Consider the following 15,765-nt stretch of genomic DNA (forward strand, 5'->3'; position numbering starts at 1 on the left):
CGTGCTGCGGCTTCTGCTTAAATTTTAATATTTAGTAAAAAATGAATTCCTGTTCACATTGGTGTCTGCGTGAGATCAGAGCAGGATGCACTTATACAGATAATATACATGAATAACACTACATGAAAATATATAAAACCATAAAACACCGGCCGGGCCTATGGGGCATGACCCCAATGTCCCTTATACCAAAAAGGTAAAACATGTTGGCGGAGGGTAGAAAGTCATTAGTAGTTTTCTTTTTGGGAGATCCTATTATTAGTAATTAGGAACAGACAGAGACTGAGGCAGTCACAGAAAGCCAGAGACAATCAGAGACCATAGACAGAGAAAATCAGAAAGAGCCAGAGACAAAGAAGGTCAAAGATAGTCAGATACAGAGACAATCAGAGACAGAGACGGACATAGACAGACAGTGACAATCAGAGACAAAGAAGGTCAAAGACAGTCAGAGACAGTAAGGGAAAACCAGAGACAGAGAGGGACATAGAAGGTCAAAGATAGTCAGATACAGAGACAATCAGAGACAGAGACGGACAAACACAGACAGAGACAGCCAGAGACATAGAAGGTCAAAGACAGTCAGATACAGAGACAATCAGAGACAGAGACGAACATAGACAATCAGAGACACCCAGAGACAAAGAAGGTCAGAGACAGTCAGATACAGAGACAATCAGAGACAAAGATGGACATAGACAGACAGAGACAATCAGAGACAAAGAAGGTCAAAGACAGACAGAGACAGTAAGAGAAAACCAGAGACAGAGAGGGACATACACAGACAGAGAAAATCAGAGACAGACAGAGACAAAGAAGGTCAAAGATAGTCAGATACAGAGACAATCAGAGACAAAGAAGGTCAAAGACAGTCAGAGACAGAGACAGTAAGAGATAATCAGAGACAGAGACGAACATAGACAATCAGAGACACCCAGAGACAAAGAAGGTCAGAGACAGTCAGATACAGAGACAATCAGAGACAAAGATGGACATAGACAGACAGAGACAATCAGAGACAAAGAAGGTCAAAGACAGACAGAGACAGTAAGAGAAAACCAGAGACAGAGAGGGACATACACAGACAGAGAAAATCAGAGACAGACAGAGACAAAGAAGGTCAAAGATAGTCAGATACAGAGACAATCAGAGACAAAGAAGGTCAAAGACAGTCAGAGACAGAGACAGTAAGAGATAATCAGAGACAGAGACAGACATACACAGACAGAGAAAATCAGAGACAGACAGAGACAAAGAAGGTCAAAGATAGTCAGATACAGAGACAATCAGAGACGGACAAACACAGACAGAGACAGCCAGAGACAAAGAAGGTCAGAGACAGTCAGATACAGAGACCATCAGAGACAGAGATGAACATAGACAATCAGAGACCGCCAGAGACAAAGAAGGTCAGAGACAGTCAGATACAGAGACAATCAGAGACAGAGACAAACATAGACAATCAGAGACACCCAGAGACTAAGAAGGTCAGAGACAGTCAGATACAATCAGAGACAGAGACGGTCAAACACAGACAGAGACAATCTGAGACAGCCAGAGACAAAGAAGGTTAAAGACAGTCAGATACAGAGACAATCAGAGACAGAGGTGGACAAACACAGACAGAGACAATCAGAGACCGCCAGAGACAAAGAAGGTCAAAGACAGTCAGATACAGAGATAATCAGAAACAGAGGCGGACATAGACAGACAGAGACAATCAGAGACAGCCAGAGACAAAGAAGGTCAGAGACAGTCAGATACAGAGACAATCAGAGACAGAGACGGACATAGACAGACAGAGACAGCCAGAGACAAAGAAGGTCAGAGACAGTCAGATACAGAAACAATCAGAGACACAGACGGACAAACACAGACAAAGACAAATTGAGACAGCCAAAGACAAAGAAGGTCAGAGACAGTCAGATACAGAAACAATCAGAGACAGAGACGAACATAGACAATCAGAGACACCCAGAGACTAAGAAGGTCAGAGACAGTCAGATACAGAGACAATCAGAGACAAAGATGGACATAGACAGACAGAGACAATCAGAGACAAAGAAGGTCAAAGACAGTCAGAGACAGAGACAGTAAGAGAAAACCAGAGACAGAGAGGGACATACACAGACAGAGAAAATCAGAGACAGACAGAGACAAAGAAGGTCAAAGATAGTCAGATACAGAGACAATCAAAGACAAAGAAGGTCAAAGACAGTCAGAGACAGAGACAGTAAGAGATAATCAGAGACAGAGACAGACATACACAGACAGAGAAAATCAGAGACAGACAGAGACAAAGAAGGTCAAAGATAGTCAGATACAGAGACAATCAGAGACAGAGACGGACAAACACAGACAGAGACAGCCAGAGACAAAGAAGGTCAGAGACAGTCAGATACAGAGACCATCAGAGACAGAGACAGACAAACACAGACAGAGACAATCAGAGACCGACAGAGACAAAGAAGGTCAAAGACAGTCAGATACAGAGACAATCAGAGACAGAGATGAACATAGACAATCAGAGACCGCCAGAGACAAAGAAGGTCAGAGACAGTCAGATACAGAGACAATCAGAGACAGAGAAGAACATAGACAATCAGAGACACCCAGAGACTAAGAAAGTCAGAGACAGTCAGATACAATCAGAGACAGAGACGGTCAAACACAGACAGAGACAATCTGAGACAGCCAGAGACAAAGAAGGTTAAAGACAGTCAGATACAGAGACAATCAGAGACAGAGGTGGACGAACACAGACAGAGACAATCAGAGACCGCCAGAGACAAAGAAGGTCAAAGACAGTCAGATACAGAGATAATCAGAAACAGAGGCGGACATAGACAGACAGAGACAATCAGAGACAGCCAGAGACAAAGAAGGTCAGAGACAGTAAGATACAGAGACAATCAGAGACAGAGACGGAATTAGACAGACAGAGACAGCCAGAGACAAAGAAGGTCAGAGACAGTCAGATACAGAAACAATCAGAGACACAGACGGACAAACACAGACAAAGACAAATTGAGACAGCCAAAGACAAAGAAGGTCAGAGACAGTCAGATACAGAAACAATCAGAGACACAGACGGACAAACACAGATAAAGACAAATTGAGATAGCCATAGACAAAGAAGGTCAGAGACAGTCAGATACAGAGACAATCAGAGACAGAGACGAACATAGACAATCAGAGACACCCAGAGACAAAGAAGGTCAGAGACAGTCAGATACAGAGACAATCAGAGACAAAGATGGACATAGACAGACAGAGACAATCAGAGACAAAGAAGGTCAAAGACAGTCAGAGACAGAGACAGTAAGAGAAAACCAGAGACAGAGAGGGACATACACAGACAGAGAAAATCAGAGACAGACAGAGACAAAGAAGGTCAAAGATAGTCAGATACAGAGACAATCAGAGACAAAGAAGGTCAAAGACAGTCAGAGACAGAGACAGTAAGAGATAATCAGAGACAGAGACAGACATACACAGACAGAGAAAATCAGAGACAGACAGAGACAAAGAAGGTCAAAGATAGTCAGATACAGAGACAATCAGAGACAGAGACGGACAAACACAGACAGAGACAGCCAGAGACAAAGAAGGTCAGAGACAGTCAGATACAGAGACCATCAGAGACAGAGACAGACAAACACAGACAGAGACAATCAGAGACCGACAGAGACAAAGAAGGTCAAAGACAGTCAGATACAGAGACAATCAGAGACAGAGATGAACATAGACAATCAGAGACCGCCAGAGACAAAGAAGGTCAGAGACAGTCAGATACAGAGGCAATCAGAGACAGAGACGAACATAGACAATCAGAGACACCCAGAGACTAAGAAGGTCAGAGACAGTCAGATACAGAGACAATCAGAGACAAAGATGGACATAGACAGACAGAGACAATCAGAGACAAAGAAGGTCAAAGACAGTCAGAGACAGAGACAGTAAGAGAAAACCAGAGACAGAGAGGGACATACACAGACAGAGAAAATCAGAGACAGACAGAGACAAAGAAGGTCAAAGATAGTCAGATACAGAGACAATCAGAGACAAAGAAGGTCAAAGACAGTGAGAGACAGAGACAGTAAGAGATAATCAGAGACAGAGACAGACATACACAGACAGAGAAAATCAGAGACAGACAGAGACAAAGAAGGTCAAAGATAGTCAGATACAGAGACAATCAGAGACAGAGATGGACAAACGCAGTCAGAGACAATCAGAGACAGCCAGAGACAAAGAAGGTCAGAGACAGTCAGATACAGAGACAATCAGAGACAGAGACGAACATATACAATCAGAGACACCCAGAGACTAAGAAGGTCAGAGACAGTCAGATACAGAGACAATCAGAGACAAAGATGGACATAGACAGACAGAGACAAAGACAGTAAGAGAAAACCAGAGACAGAGAGGGACATACACAGACAGAGAAAATCAGAGACAGACAGAGACAAAGAAGGTCAAAGATAGTCAGATACAGAGACAATCAGAGACAAAGAAGGTCAAAGACAGTCAGAGACAGAGACAGTAAGAGATAATCAGAGACAGAGACAGACATACACAGACAGAGAAAATCAGAGACAGACAGAGACAAAGAAGGTCAAAGATAGTCAGATACAGAGACAATCAGAGACAGAGACGGACAAACACAGACAGAGACAGCCAGAGACAAAGAAGGTCAGAGACAGATACAGAGACCATCAGAGACAGAGACAGACAAACACAGACAGAGACAATCAGAGACCGACAGAGACAAAGAAGGTCAAAGACAGTCAGATACAGAGACAATCAGAGACAGAGATGAACATAGACAATCAGAGACCGCCAGAGACAAAGAAGGTCAGAGACAGTCAGATACAGAGACAATCAGAGACAGAGACGGACATAGACAGACAGAGACAGCCAGAGACAAAGAAGGTCAGAGACAGTCAGATACAGAAACAATCAGAGACACAGATGGACAAACACAGACAAAGACAAATTGAGACAGCCAAAGACAAAGAAGGTCAGAGACAGTCAGATACAGAAACAATCAGAGACACAGACGGACAAACACAGACAAAGACAAATTGAGACAGCCAAAGACAAAGAAGGTCAGAGACAGTCAGATACAGAGGCAATCAGAGACAGAGACGGACAAACGCAGTCAGAGACAATCAGAGACAGCCAGAGACAAAGAAGGTCAGAGACAGTCAGATACAGAGACAATCAGAGACAGAGACGAACATAGACAATCAGAGACAATCTGAGACAGCCAGAGACAGAGAAGGTCAGAGACATAGACGGTGAGAGACGAAGCCGCAGGGTGAAATGTACATGGAGGTGACTCTGTTCACGGCGTGGTCCTATATGCTGACAGGGTGACACAAGGTATACATAGGCTATTATTGGGATGCTTGGGTTTACTTTGTTGTGACTTACTCTTAGGATGTGATATATCTCCTGGTTATTTTGGTAATACCTGTTACACTTCAGTCCTGTTCACACTGGTCCCCAGGCAGTTTGGTTTATCCTGTGTATTATCCTATTGCCTCTGTTATCAGTCAGATGTTTCTAGCTTTATTCTTTGTTGCTTGTTCTATTAGAGACTTGTTGTAACTGCTATTGTCTCCATCTCCATCACTTACACCTTGGTCACCAGTCGCCTGTTGATCCCCGCTGTGGACGCTCGGGTGTTCTCCCATTTTTCTTATGTTATTTCTCTGACTCTGTGTGATATGTAGAATGACTTATTGGTGTTATGTATTACTGTGATGTTTTAAAGTATTAACTTTTTACCTATCTTGCATTGTGGTTGTCGTGTGCTCTCGCCTGTTTTTGGTGGATATTATTGACCCTGTGGTCGAGCGAGGAGGTGCAATGTTTGGGTAGGAAAAAAGTTCAAGATCCACCTCTTCAACGGATTAAAACCTCCTTTAAAGGGGTTGTCCGAGAGTTCTGAAAAAAACTATAGGTGTCCGGAGGGCGCTGCTTAAAAAAATAAAGTCCTACTTACCTTTCGGTGCCCTCCGGTATCCGCTGCATTCAGCTTCCGGCCGGCCATGGCTGTTTACGCCTATCCGTCCCTTTACACAGCATTGTGTATGGGGGCCGGAAGGTTGTCGGGTCCGGCCGGAAGCTGAATCCAGCGCTGCTCCGACGGCCATGTTTGTTTACTGGATACCGGAGGGCACCGGAAGGTAAGTACATCTTTGTTGTTTTAAGCAGCCCCCTCCCGGCCACCTATAGTTTTTTTTCAGAACTCGGACAACCCCTTTAATATATTACATCCATTGCGTCCACAGGTAAAAAACAGGTAGATTGAAGAGTCAACGCGTTTCTAGCACCGTAACGTGCTCTTACTCATGACTGAGGTGTTAAATGCACCCGGCGTTTCCGTTTTTGAGGAAACGCCCATCTTTTGCTAGACTACATAGACCACATTAATATGACTAGATCATAAGACAAATTTAAAAAAAAACATATATAGAATACAATATATACTGTATATATATATTGTATTCTATATATTCTACATGTGTTTTTTTATGTGTCTTATGATCTAGTGTCATCATTGTATGCTATATACAGTTATATAAGGGTCCTGCGGCCACATTTCTGTTGGGTTTTCTGACTTTTCGGGGATGGCGCCGCCGGGACAAGGATTTAGAAGGGGATTTTGTCGCACGCAATCGGATTTCATGAGACAGAAATTGGGGTCGGGCCGTCGGATGATATGACGGATTCGGACAAACCGCAGGTTAAACATTAGGAACCTTCATGGTTCCCAGGTTTTAACTGGACCACAGTTAGACAAGGTTTCTAGAGTCTTGGGGGCATTGATGGCTAGAAGGGTTAGTAGACATTAAAGGGTAGGAGTGATGGAAGACATTGATGGATAGAAGGTTGGTAGATAATGAAGAGTAGAAGGGTTTGTAGACATTGAAGGGTAGAAGAGTAGGTATACATTGATGTATGAGGGTTAGTAGACATTGAAGGGTTGGTAGTAGAGATGAGCGAGCACTAAAATGCTCGGGTGCTCATTATTCGAGACGAACTTTTCCCGATGCTCGAGTGCTCGTCTCCAATAACGAGCCCCATTGAAGTCAATGGGAGACTCGAGCATTTTTCAAGGGGACCAAGGCTCTGCACAGGGAAGCTTGGCCAAACAGCTGGGAACCTCAGAAAAGGATGGAAACACCACGGAAATGGACAGGAAACAGCAGGGGCAGCATGCATGGATGCCTCTGCGGCTGCTTAATCGCACCATTATGCCAAAATTATGGGCAACAGCATGGCCATGACAGAGTGACAGAATGAGGCTAGATAGCATCTAAAACATCCAATAATTGACCCTGACACTATAGGGGACGGCATGCAGAGGCAGCGGCAGCAGCGGCAGGCTAGAGAGTGGCATGGCGACATACCCTAAATGGACTCAGGCTTCAAACCAATGGGTGGTAGAGAGGTGGTGAAACACCCTAAAAATGAGCCTGACACAGCTCGTTTGATAAGGGGACGACATGTGGAGGCAGCCATGGAGACGACTTTCATGATTAAGAGCGACAGTATGGGGCATCCATATTGCGCTGCTATGATTGAAACTTCAGGTCTCCAGCATGGCGGCGACAGATGGGCCGGGTTCCACTATGTATCTGGTGAAACACCTGAAAATTCTGCCTGACACAGCTCGTTTGATAAGGGGACCATGTATGGAGGCAGTGAACTAGTAGTAGATTAAAGGTGCTGCAGTTAAAACTATGTTAGTTGGATCTTGGGATGGAGCTGGCGCTCCGCTGCCAGGCGAGCTTTCGCCAATCCAAGCCCCTGTCTCTAGGCTACTCCCCAAACAGCACTTCTAAGAACCTTTTGTATAAGATCAAGTGTAGTAGCGTTCTTATAAGTTTGGGTTATGGTGGGTGAGGGGAATGTAAACAGATGCGCAAGAAGCGCTGAAATTATTTCGGTAAATGATAAAAGTTTGTGGATAACACAGCAGGGTGGTGACAAAGTTAACAAGTTTGATGTGGAAGCCATGAAAACAACCCAAAATTCTGCCTGACATAGTTCGTTTGATAAGGAGACCATGTATGGAGGCAGCTATATGGACGACTTTGGGAGGCAGCTATGGAGATGATGTGTGGAGTTAGCAATGGAGACAACGTGTGGAGGCAGCTAAAAAGACGACGTGTGGAGTCTGCTATGGAGACAAATATATTTGGATAGTGCCTGTATGTGGCAGTCCAAAAAAGTTTTCAAACCAAAGGAGCAGGTAGGTGGCCCTCCAGAAAAATTAAATAGATTGAGTGCCTGTATGTGGCAGTCCAAAAAATTGTTTAAAACAGAGGACCGGGTAGGTGGCCCTCCAGAAAAATTAAAAACATAGGGCCACGTGTATCACTCGTTTTTTCTGTTGTTTTTGCGCCTTTTCATTCAGGCGCACCGTTTTTGCGCCATTTTTGCGATTAAACGCCAAACTAGCCGCGCAGCAAAAATAACCAGCTTTCCCTCATCTATCTTACCAATCCAGATGTTTTGCTGCACCTAATGATATTCATCACTTGCAACGTTTTCATTTAGGCGCAAAAACGGGCGCAAATGATAATTCTGGCAAAACAGTGCGCCAGAATTTAGGCGCAACTATTACACTTAGGCGCACAAAAGTGATAAATGTGGCCCATAGAGTACTATAGCTAGGGCCAGTTGTCCCTAGCAAACAATAGCCAGTTTCCTCTGCTTTAGTGTACAAAGAGGAGGAGAAGGAGTGCATACATTATTCAGGTTGAGCTTCCTTCACCTGGTGGAGATTGGAAATTATGAGAAATCCAGGCTTTATTCATCTTAATAAGCGTCAGCCTGTCAGCGCTGTCAGTCGACAGGCGTGTACGCTTATCGGTGATGATGCCACCAGCTGCACTGAAAACCCGCTCGGACAACACGCTAGCGGCAGGGCAGGCAAGAACCTCCAAGGCGTACAGCGCCAGTTCGTGCCACATGTCCAGCTTTGAAACCCAGTAGTTGTAGGGAGCTGTGTGATCATTTAGGACGATGGTATGGTCAGCTACGTGCTCCCTCACCATCTTTCTGTAAAGATCAGCCCTACTCTGCCGAGACTGGGGACAGGTGACAGTGTCTTGCTGGGGTGACATAAAACTGGCAAAGGCCTTGTAAAGCGTACCCTTGCCAGTGCTGGACAAGCTGCCTGCTCGCCTACTCTCCCTCGCTACTTGTCCCGCAGAACTACGCACTCTGCCGCTAGCGCTGTCAGAAGGGAAATACTGTTTCAGCTTGTGCACCAGGGCCTGCTGGTATTCATGCATTCTCACACTCCTTTCCTCTCCAGGGATGAGAGTGGAAAGATTTTGCTTGTACCGTGGGTCCACGAGAGTGAACACCCAGTAATCGGTGCTGGAATAAATTCTTTGAACACGAGGGTCACGGGATAGGCAGCCTAGCATGAAATCTGCCATATGCGCCAGAGTCCCAACGCGCAAGAATTCACTCCCCTCACTGGCCTGACTGTCCATTTCCTCCTCCTCCAACTCCTCCAACTCCTCTTCTTCTGCCCATACACGCTGAACAGTGAAGGACTGAACAATGGTCCCCTCTTCTGTCTCGCCAACATTCTCCTCCTCTTCCTCCTCATCCTCCTCCACCTCCTCCGATATGCGCTGAGAAACAGACCTGAGGGTGCTTTGGCTATCAACAAGGGAGTGTTCTTCCCCCGTCTCTTGTGACGAGCGCAAAGCTTCCGACTTCATGCTGACCAGAGAGTTTTTCAACAGGCCAAGCAGCGGGATGGTGAGGCTGATGATGGCGGCATCGCCACTGACCATCTGTGTTGACTCCTCGAAGTTACTCAGCACCTGACAGATATCAGACATCCACGTCCACTCCTCATTGTAGACTTGAGGAAGCTGACTGACCTGACTACCAGTTCTTGTGGAAGTTGACATCTGGCAGTCTACAATCGCTCTGCGCTGCTGGTAAACTCTGGATAACATGGTTAATGTTGAATTCCACCTCGTGGGCACGTCGCACAACAGTCAGTGAGCGGGCAGTTGGAGGCGGCACTGCGCTGCCCTGAGAGTGGCAGCATCTGTGCTGGACTTCCTGAAATGCGCACAGATGCGGCGCACCTTCGTGAGCAAATCAGACAGATTGGAGTATGTCTTGAGGAACCGCTGAACTATGAGATTTAACACATGGGCCAGTCATGGCACATGTGTCAGTCTGCCGAGTTGCAGAGCCGCCACCAGGTTCCGGCAGTTGTCACACACAACCATGCCTGGCTTCAGGTTCAGCGGTGCCAGCCACAGATCAGACTGCGCCGTGATGCCCTGTAATAGCGCTTGGGCGGTGTGCCTTTTATCGCCTAGGCTCAGCAGTTTGAGCACCGCCTGCTGTCGCTTAGCGACGGCACTGCTGCTGTGCCTAGAGCTACCGACTGATGGCGCCATGCCCACGGATGGTAATTCGGAGGAGGAGGTGGAGGAGGGGTGGGAGGAGGAGGAGGCATAGTAGGCCTGAGAGACCTGGATCGAGGTAGGCCCCGCAATCCTCGGCGTCGGCAGTATATGACCAGCCCCAGGGTCAGACTCGGTCTCAGCCTCGGTCCCAGCCTGTTAACCCAATGTGCCGTCAGCGATATATAGTGGCCCTGCCTGGCAGGACTCGTCCACGTTGGTCAGGGCACGGATGATGTTGTCTGACACGTGCTGGTGCAGGGCTGGGATGGCACATCGGGAAAAGTAGAGGCGGCTGGGGACCGAATACCGAGGGGCGGCCGCCGCCATGAGGTTGCTAAAGGCCTCGGTCTCTACCAGCCTATAGGGCAGCATCTCCAGGCTAAGCAGTTTGGAGATGTGGACGTTGAGGGCTTGGGCGAGTGGGTGGGTTGCACTGTACTTTCTCTTGCGCTCCAGCGTCTGGGGTATGGAGAGCTGAACGCTGCGCATGGAGACATTGGTGGATGCTGTGGAGGATCGTGGAGGCGAAGGTGTGGTTTTCGCACGGGAGGTGTTTGGGCCGGGGTCCTGGGCAGGGGGTTGACTAGCAGAGGCAGCAGGTGATGTGCCCGGCCGGATGTGAACGGCCTTGGTTCCATTGAGTGGGGTGTTTAGCATTCATATGCCTGCGCATACTGGTGGTAGTTAAGCTAGTAGTGGTGGAACCCCTGCTGATCCTGGTGTGGCACAGGTTGCACACCACAGTCCGTCGGTCATCCAGTGTTTCTTTAAAGAACCTCCAGACTTCTGAAAATCTAGCCCTCGCCACGGGAGCTTCACTACGTGAAACATTTGGCGCTGATGCACTAGCTCTGGCCCTGCCTCTCCGTCTGGCCCCACCACTGCCTCTTCCAACCTGTTCTCGTGAAGGACTCGCCTCCGTCTCAGAAGCACTGTGTTCACCCGGCCTATCAACCCAGCTTGGGTCTGTCACCTCATCATCCTCTGATCCCTCAGTCTGCTCCCCCCTCGAACTTTCTGCCCTGACAATAACTTCACCACTGTCTGACAACCGTGTCTCCTCATCGTCCGACACCTCTTTACACACTTCTTCCACTACGTCAATAATGTCATCATCACCCACAGACTGCGACAGGTGGAAAACCTGGGCATCGGAAAATTGCTCAGCAGCAACCGGACAAGTGGTTTGCGACTGTGGGAAGGTTCCAGAAAACAGTTCCTCAGGGTATGCCGGTTCAAATGCCAAATTTTCCTGGGAGGGGGCAGACTGGGGGGAAGGAGGCTGAGGTGGAGGAGCTGGAGGAGTGCTGATTTTGGTGACATGGGTGGACTGCGTGGAAGACTGACTGGTGGACAAATGGCTAGAAGCATTGTCCGCAATCCACGACATCACCTGTTCGCACTGTTCTGGCCTCAACAGTGCTCTACCACGAGTCCCAGTAACTTCAGACATGAACCTAGGGAGTGTACCTCTGCGGCGTTCCCCTGCTCCCCCATCAGCAGGTGGTGTCTCACCCCGCCCAGGATCACGGCCTCTGACCCCTGCAGTAGTTGGACGCCCACGTCCCCGCCCTCGTCCTCTACCCCTAGCCCTCGGGTTCAACATTTTCCAAATTAAAGTGTAAACTGTAAATTTTTTGGGGGGGTTTTTTGTGTTTTTTTGTTTTTGTTTTTTTAAGAAAACTATGCTATCCTATTGCTATGGCTAGTTTCTAACCTACACTGACAGCACACAACTGGATTTTGTGCTGTGCCTGATGACTTTTAGTTTTGAAAAATAAAAAAAAGAAAAAGCAGACTGTACCTAATTCAATCAAACCCCTAATAAATTTTCCCACTTTGGTGTTTGAGGTGGATATGTGTGTCACTAAGAGCTAAACACAACGGTAGCAAGTCCCCCTGCAAATTCCTCACAATATGGTACTAGTTGCACTACTAGTGCCAGCAAGCCCAGCCACAAGCAAATAAAAAAAATATTGTAGCCCCAAGAAGGGCTGTTGGTTCTTGTAGAATCACTCCTGCCTAACACTATTCTAATAGAACACCCTAACGCTTTCCCTGACCAGCAGCAGCTCTCTCCCTAGCGGCATCCAGACAGAGAATGATCCGAGCAGCGCGGGCAGCGGCTAGTCTATCCCAGGGTCACCTGATCTGGCCAGCCAACCACTGCTATCGACGTGTAAGGGTACCACGTCATGCTGGGTGGAGTGCAGAGTCTCCTGGCTTGTGATTGGCTCTGTTTCTGGCCGCCAAAAATCACAACGGCGGGAGACGCCATTTTCTCGAGCGGGCGAAGTATTCGTCCGAGCAACGAGCAGTTTCGAGTACGCTAATGCTCGAACCAGCATCAAGTGTGTTCGCTCATCTCTAGTTGGTAGACATTATTGGATAGAAGGAAGGGTTGGTAGATATTGAAGGGTAGAAGGGGAGGAAGACATTGATGGATAGGAGGGTTGGTAGATATTGGCTCCTAGAACCATTTGATCTGAGGGGAGATCAAGATCTGAAGTCCAATCACCAGAGATATATTTTATTTTAATTATTAACTTAGGTCCAATCATAACATTCAAAATTCCTTCAATACTCATGGACCTAATCTATAGAGGCAACACCAAAGTCAATGATGATGTCTTACTGTATTATTATTGGGTGAACCTCAGGGACAAAATCATATAATAATAACAACATCATAAGACAAAAAAATACCATAAAATCTCACATAACACAAAAAGTAATTAAGTAAACATTTATAAACAGGTGAAATGACAGTAATACATAGCAGACCCGGTGCATCACTGCATTGTATGTTTATACTCATCTTTAGTCCTGTTGGGTTGGTGAGGTTATCGGGTCTCCGTGGTGGCACCTGGTCGCATTTTATAACCCCCATCCCCACTCTGGGTACAGTAACTGGGGCTCATTAACTAAGGGTCCGAATGCTGCACTTTCATCAGGTTTCCCGAATATTTCCGATTTGCACCCAATTGTCCCAGGTTTTGGCGCACGCAATGGGATTGTGGCGCATTGGCGCCGGCTTTCACGCAACAGAAATGGGGGAGCGTGGCCGTCAGACAACCCGATGGACAAACCGCAGAATTTTAAAAAAGAATTGTGTGGCAAGATCAGCACTTACATGCACCGGGAAGAAGAAGATGAACTACAGCGGACCTCGGTGCAGCAGCGACACCTGGTGGACATCGGGCACAAGACCCGGCAGACCCGAATCAGCATCGGACAACGTGCCGCGGGATTGCGAGTGGACCGGGTAAGTAAATGTGCTCCAATGCGTCTAGAACTACTAAGGTCAACGCATGGACTATGAGGTCAATGGGTCTGAAACAGGGTGATGGACCATTCGGGTATGAGAGAACATCGGAGATGATTTGAGATGATCGAAAGCCTTTAAAAATAAATAGGAAATGTATCAGCTGTTTAATTTTTGGAATTCCCCCCAAAAAATCAAAAACATTTCACCACAAAATCAGCATCTGAGATGCAGCTACAAGAATGAACCTATAATGATCAGGATGACCACGGCCGAGTAACATGGGTGTGTTCTCCCGAGGCCACTGGTGGTTGCGGGCACAGGTTGGCCACTAGTGGAGTTGTCAAAGACTTCGGTGACCTCTGTGGTGACCTCCGTGGGGTTATCTGTGGTGACCTCTGAGGTGATACTTGGGCTGCTATTCGTGGTGACCTCTGTGGCTGCAGCTGCTGTGGTTGGTTCTGGTGGGAACATTAGGTCCACATTGCAGAGGTTTTCTGTACAGAACGTGGCATCCAGGGAGATTCTATACGAATCATCAGCGATCACGATGGGGCTGACAGTGGGAGAGGAAGAACATTGCTTCACAAAGATGGCGAGAGACGATCCTCCTGCAAGACATCGAAGAGACACAACATCCATTATTGTATGAACCTAAACTAAATAGTAATGTGTATGCAGGATAGGAGTAGTAGTACTGTGCTGTGCTCATATATACAGAATAGGAGTGGTAGTACTGTGCTGTGCTCATATATACAGGATAGGAGTAGTAGTACTGTGCTGTGCTCATATATACAGGATAGGAGTAGTAGTACTGTGCTGTGCTCATATATACAGGATAGGAGTAGTAGTGCTGTGCTCTGCCCATATAAACAGGTTAGGAGTAGTAGTACCGTGCTGTGCAGTATCCAAATATAAAGGATAGGAGTAGTAGTACTGTGCTGTGCCCATATATACAGGATAGGAGTAGTAGTACTGTGCTGTGCCCATATATACAGGATAGGAGTAGTAGTACTGTGCTGTGCCCATATACACAGGATAGGAGTAGTAGTACTGTGCTGTGCCCATATATACAGGATAGGAGTAGTAGTACTGTGCTGTGCCCATATATACAGGATAGGAGTAGTAGTACTGTGCTGTGCCCATATATACAGGATAGGAGTATTAGTACTGTGCTGTGCCCATATATACAGGATATGAGTAGTAGTATTGTGCTCATATATACAGGATAGGAGTAGTAGTACTGTGCTGTGCCCATATATACAGGATAGGAGTAGTAGTACTGTGCTGTGCTCATATATACAGGATAGGAGTAGTAGTACTGTGCTGTCTCCATATATACAGGATAGGAGTAGTAGTACTGTGCTGTGCCCATATATACAGGATAGGAGTAGTAGTACTGTGCTCTGCCCATATAAACAGGATAGGAGTAGTAGTACCGTGCTGTGCAGTATCCAAATATACAGGATAGGAGTAGTAGTACTGTGCTGTGCCCATATATACAGGATAGGAGTAGTAGTATTGTGCTGTGCCCATATATACAGGATAGGAGTAGTAGTACTGTGCTGTGCCCATATATACAGGATATGAGTAGTAGTACTGTGCTGTGCCCATATATACAGGATAGGAGTAGTAGTACTGTGCTGTGCCCATATATACAGGATAGGAGTATTAGTACTGTGCTGTGCCCATATATACAGGATAGGAGTAGTAGTACTGTGCTGTGCTCATATATACAGGATAGGAGTAGTAGTACTGTGCTGTCTCCATATATACAGAATAGGAGTAGTAGTACTGTGCTGTGCACATATATACAGGATAGGAGTAGTAGTACTGTGCTGTGCCCATATATACAGGATAGGAGTAGTAGTACTGTGCTGTGCACATATATACAGGATAGGAGTGGTAGAACTGTGCTGTGTTCATATATACAGGATAGGAGTAGTAGTACTGTGCTGTGCCCATATATACAGGATAGGAGTAGTAGTACTGTGCTGTGCACATATATACAGGATAGGAGTAGTAGTACTGTGC

The 15,765-nt window shown here is 46.6% G+C and overlaps 1 protein-coding gene across 1 annotated transcript in view; it reads right to left on the minus strand.

Annotated features, from left to right (window-relative positions):
• Positions 1-13,108: 13,108 nt before the first annotated feature.
• LOC140065333 (uncharacterized) overlaps positions 13,109-15,765 on the minus strand; it is a 48,300-nt gene continuing 45,643 nt past the window's right edge. The window contains exon 8 of the mRNA XM_072112923.1: positions 13,109-14,342. Within this exon, the coding sequence (XP_071969024.1) occupies positions 13,966-14,342 (377 nt within the window). The 3' untranslated portion in view covers positions 13,109-13,965. The remainder of the gene's footprint in view (positions 14,343-15,765) is intronic.

This window comes from Engystomops pustulosus, chromosome 6, assembly GCF_040894005.1.
Source record: "Engystomops pustulosus chromosome 6, aEngPut4.maternal, whole genome shotgun sequence".
NCBI lineage: Eukaryota > Metazoa > Chordata > Amphibia > Anura > Leptodactylidae > Engystomops > Engystomops pustulosus.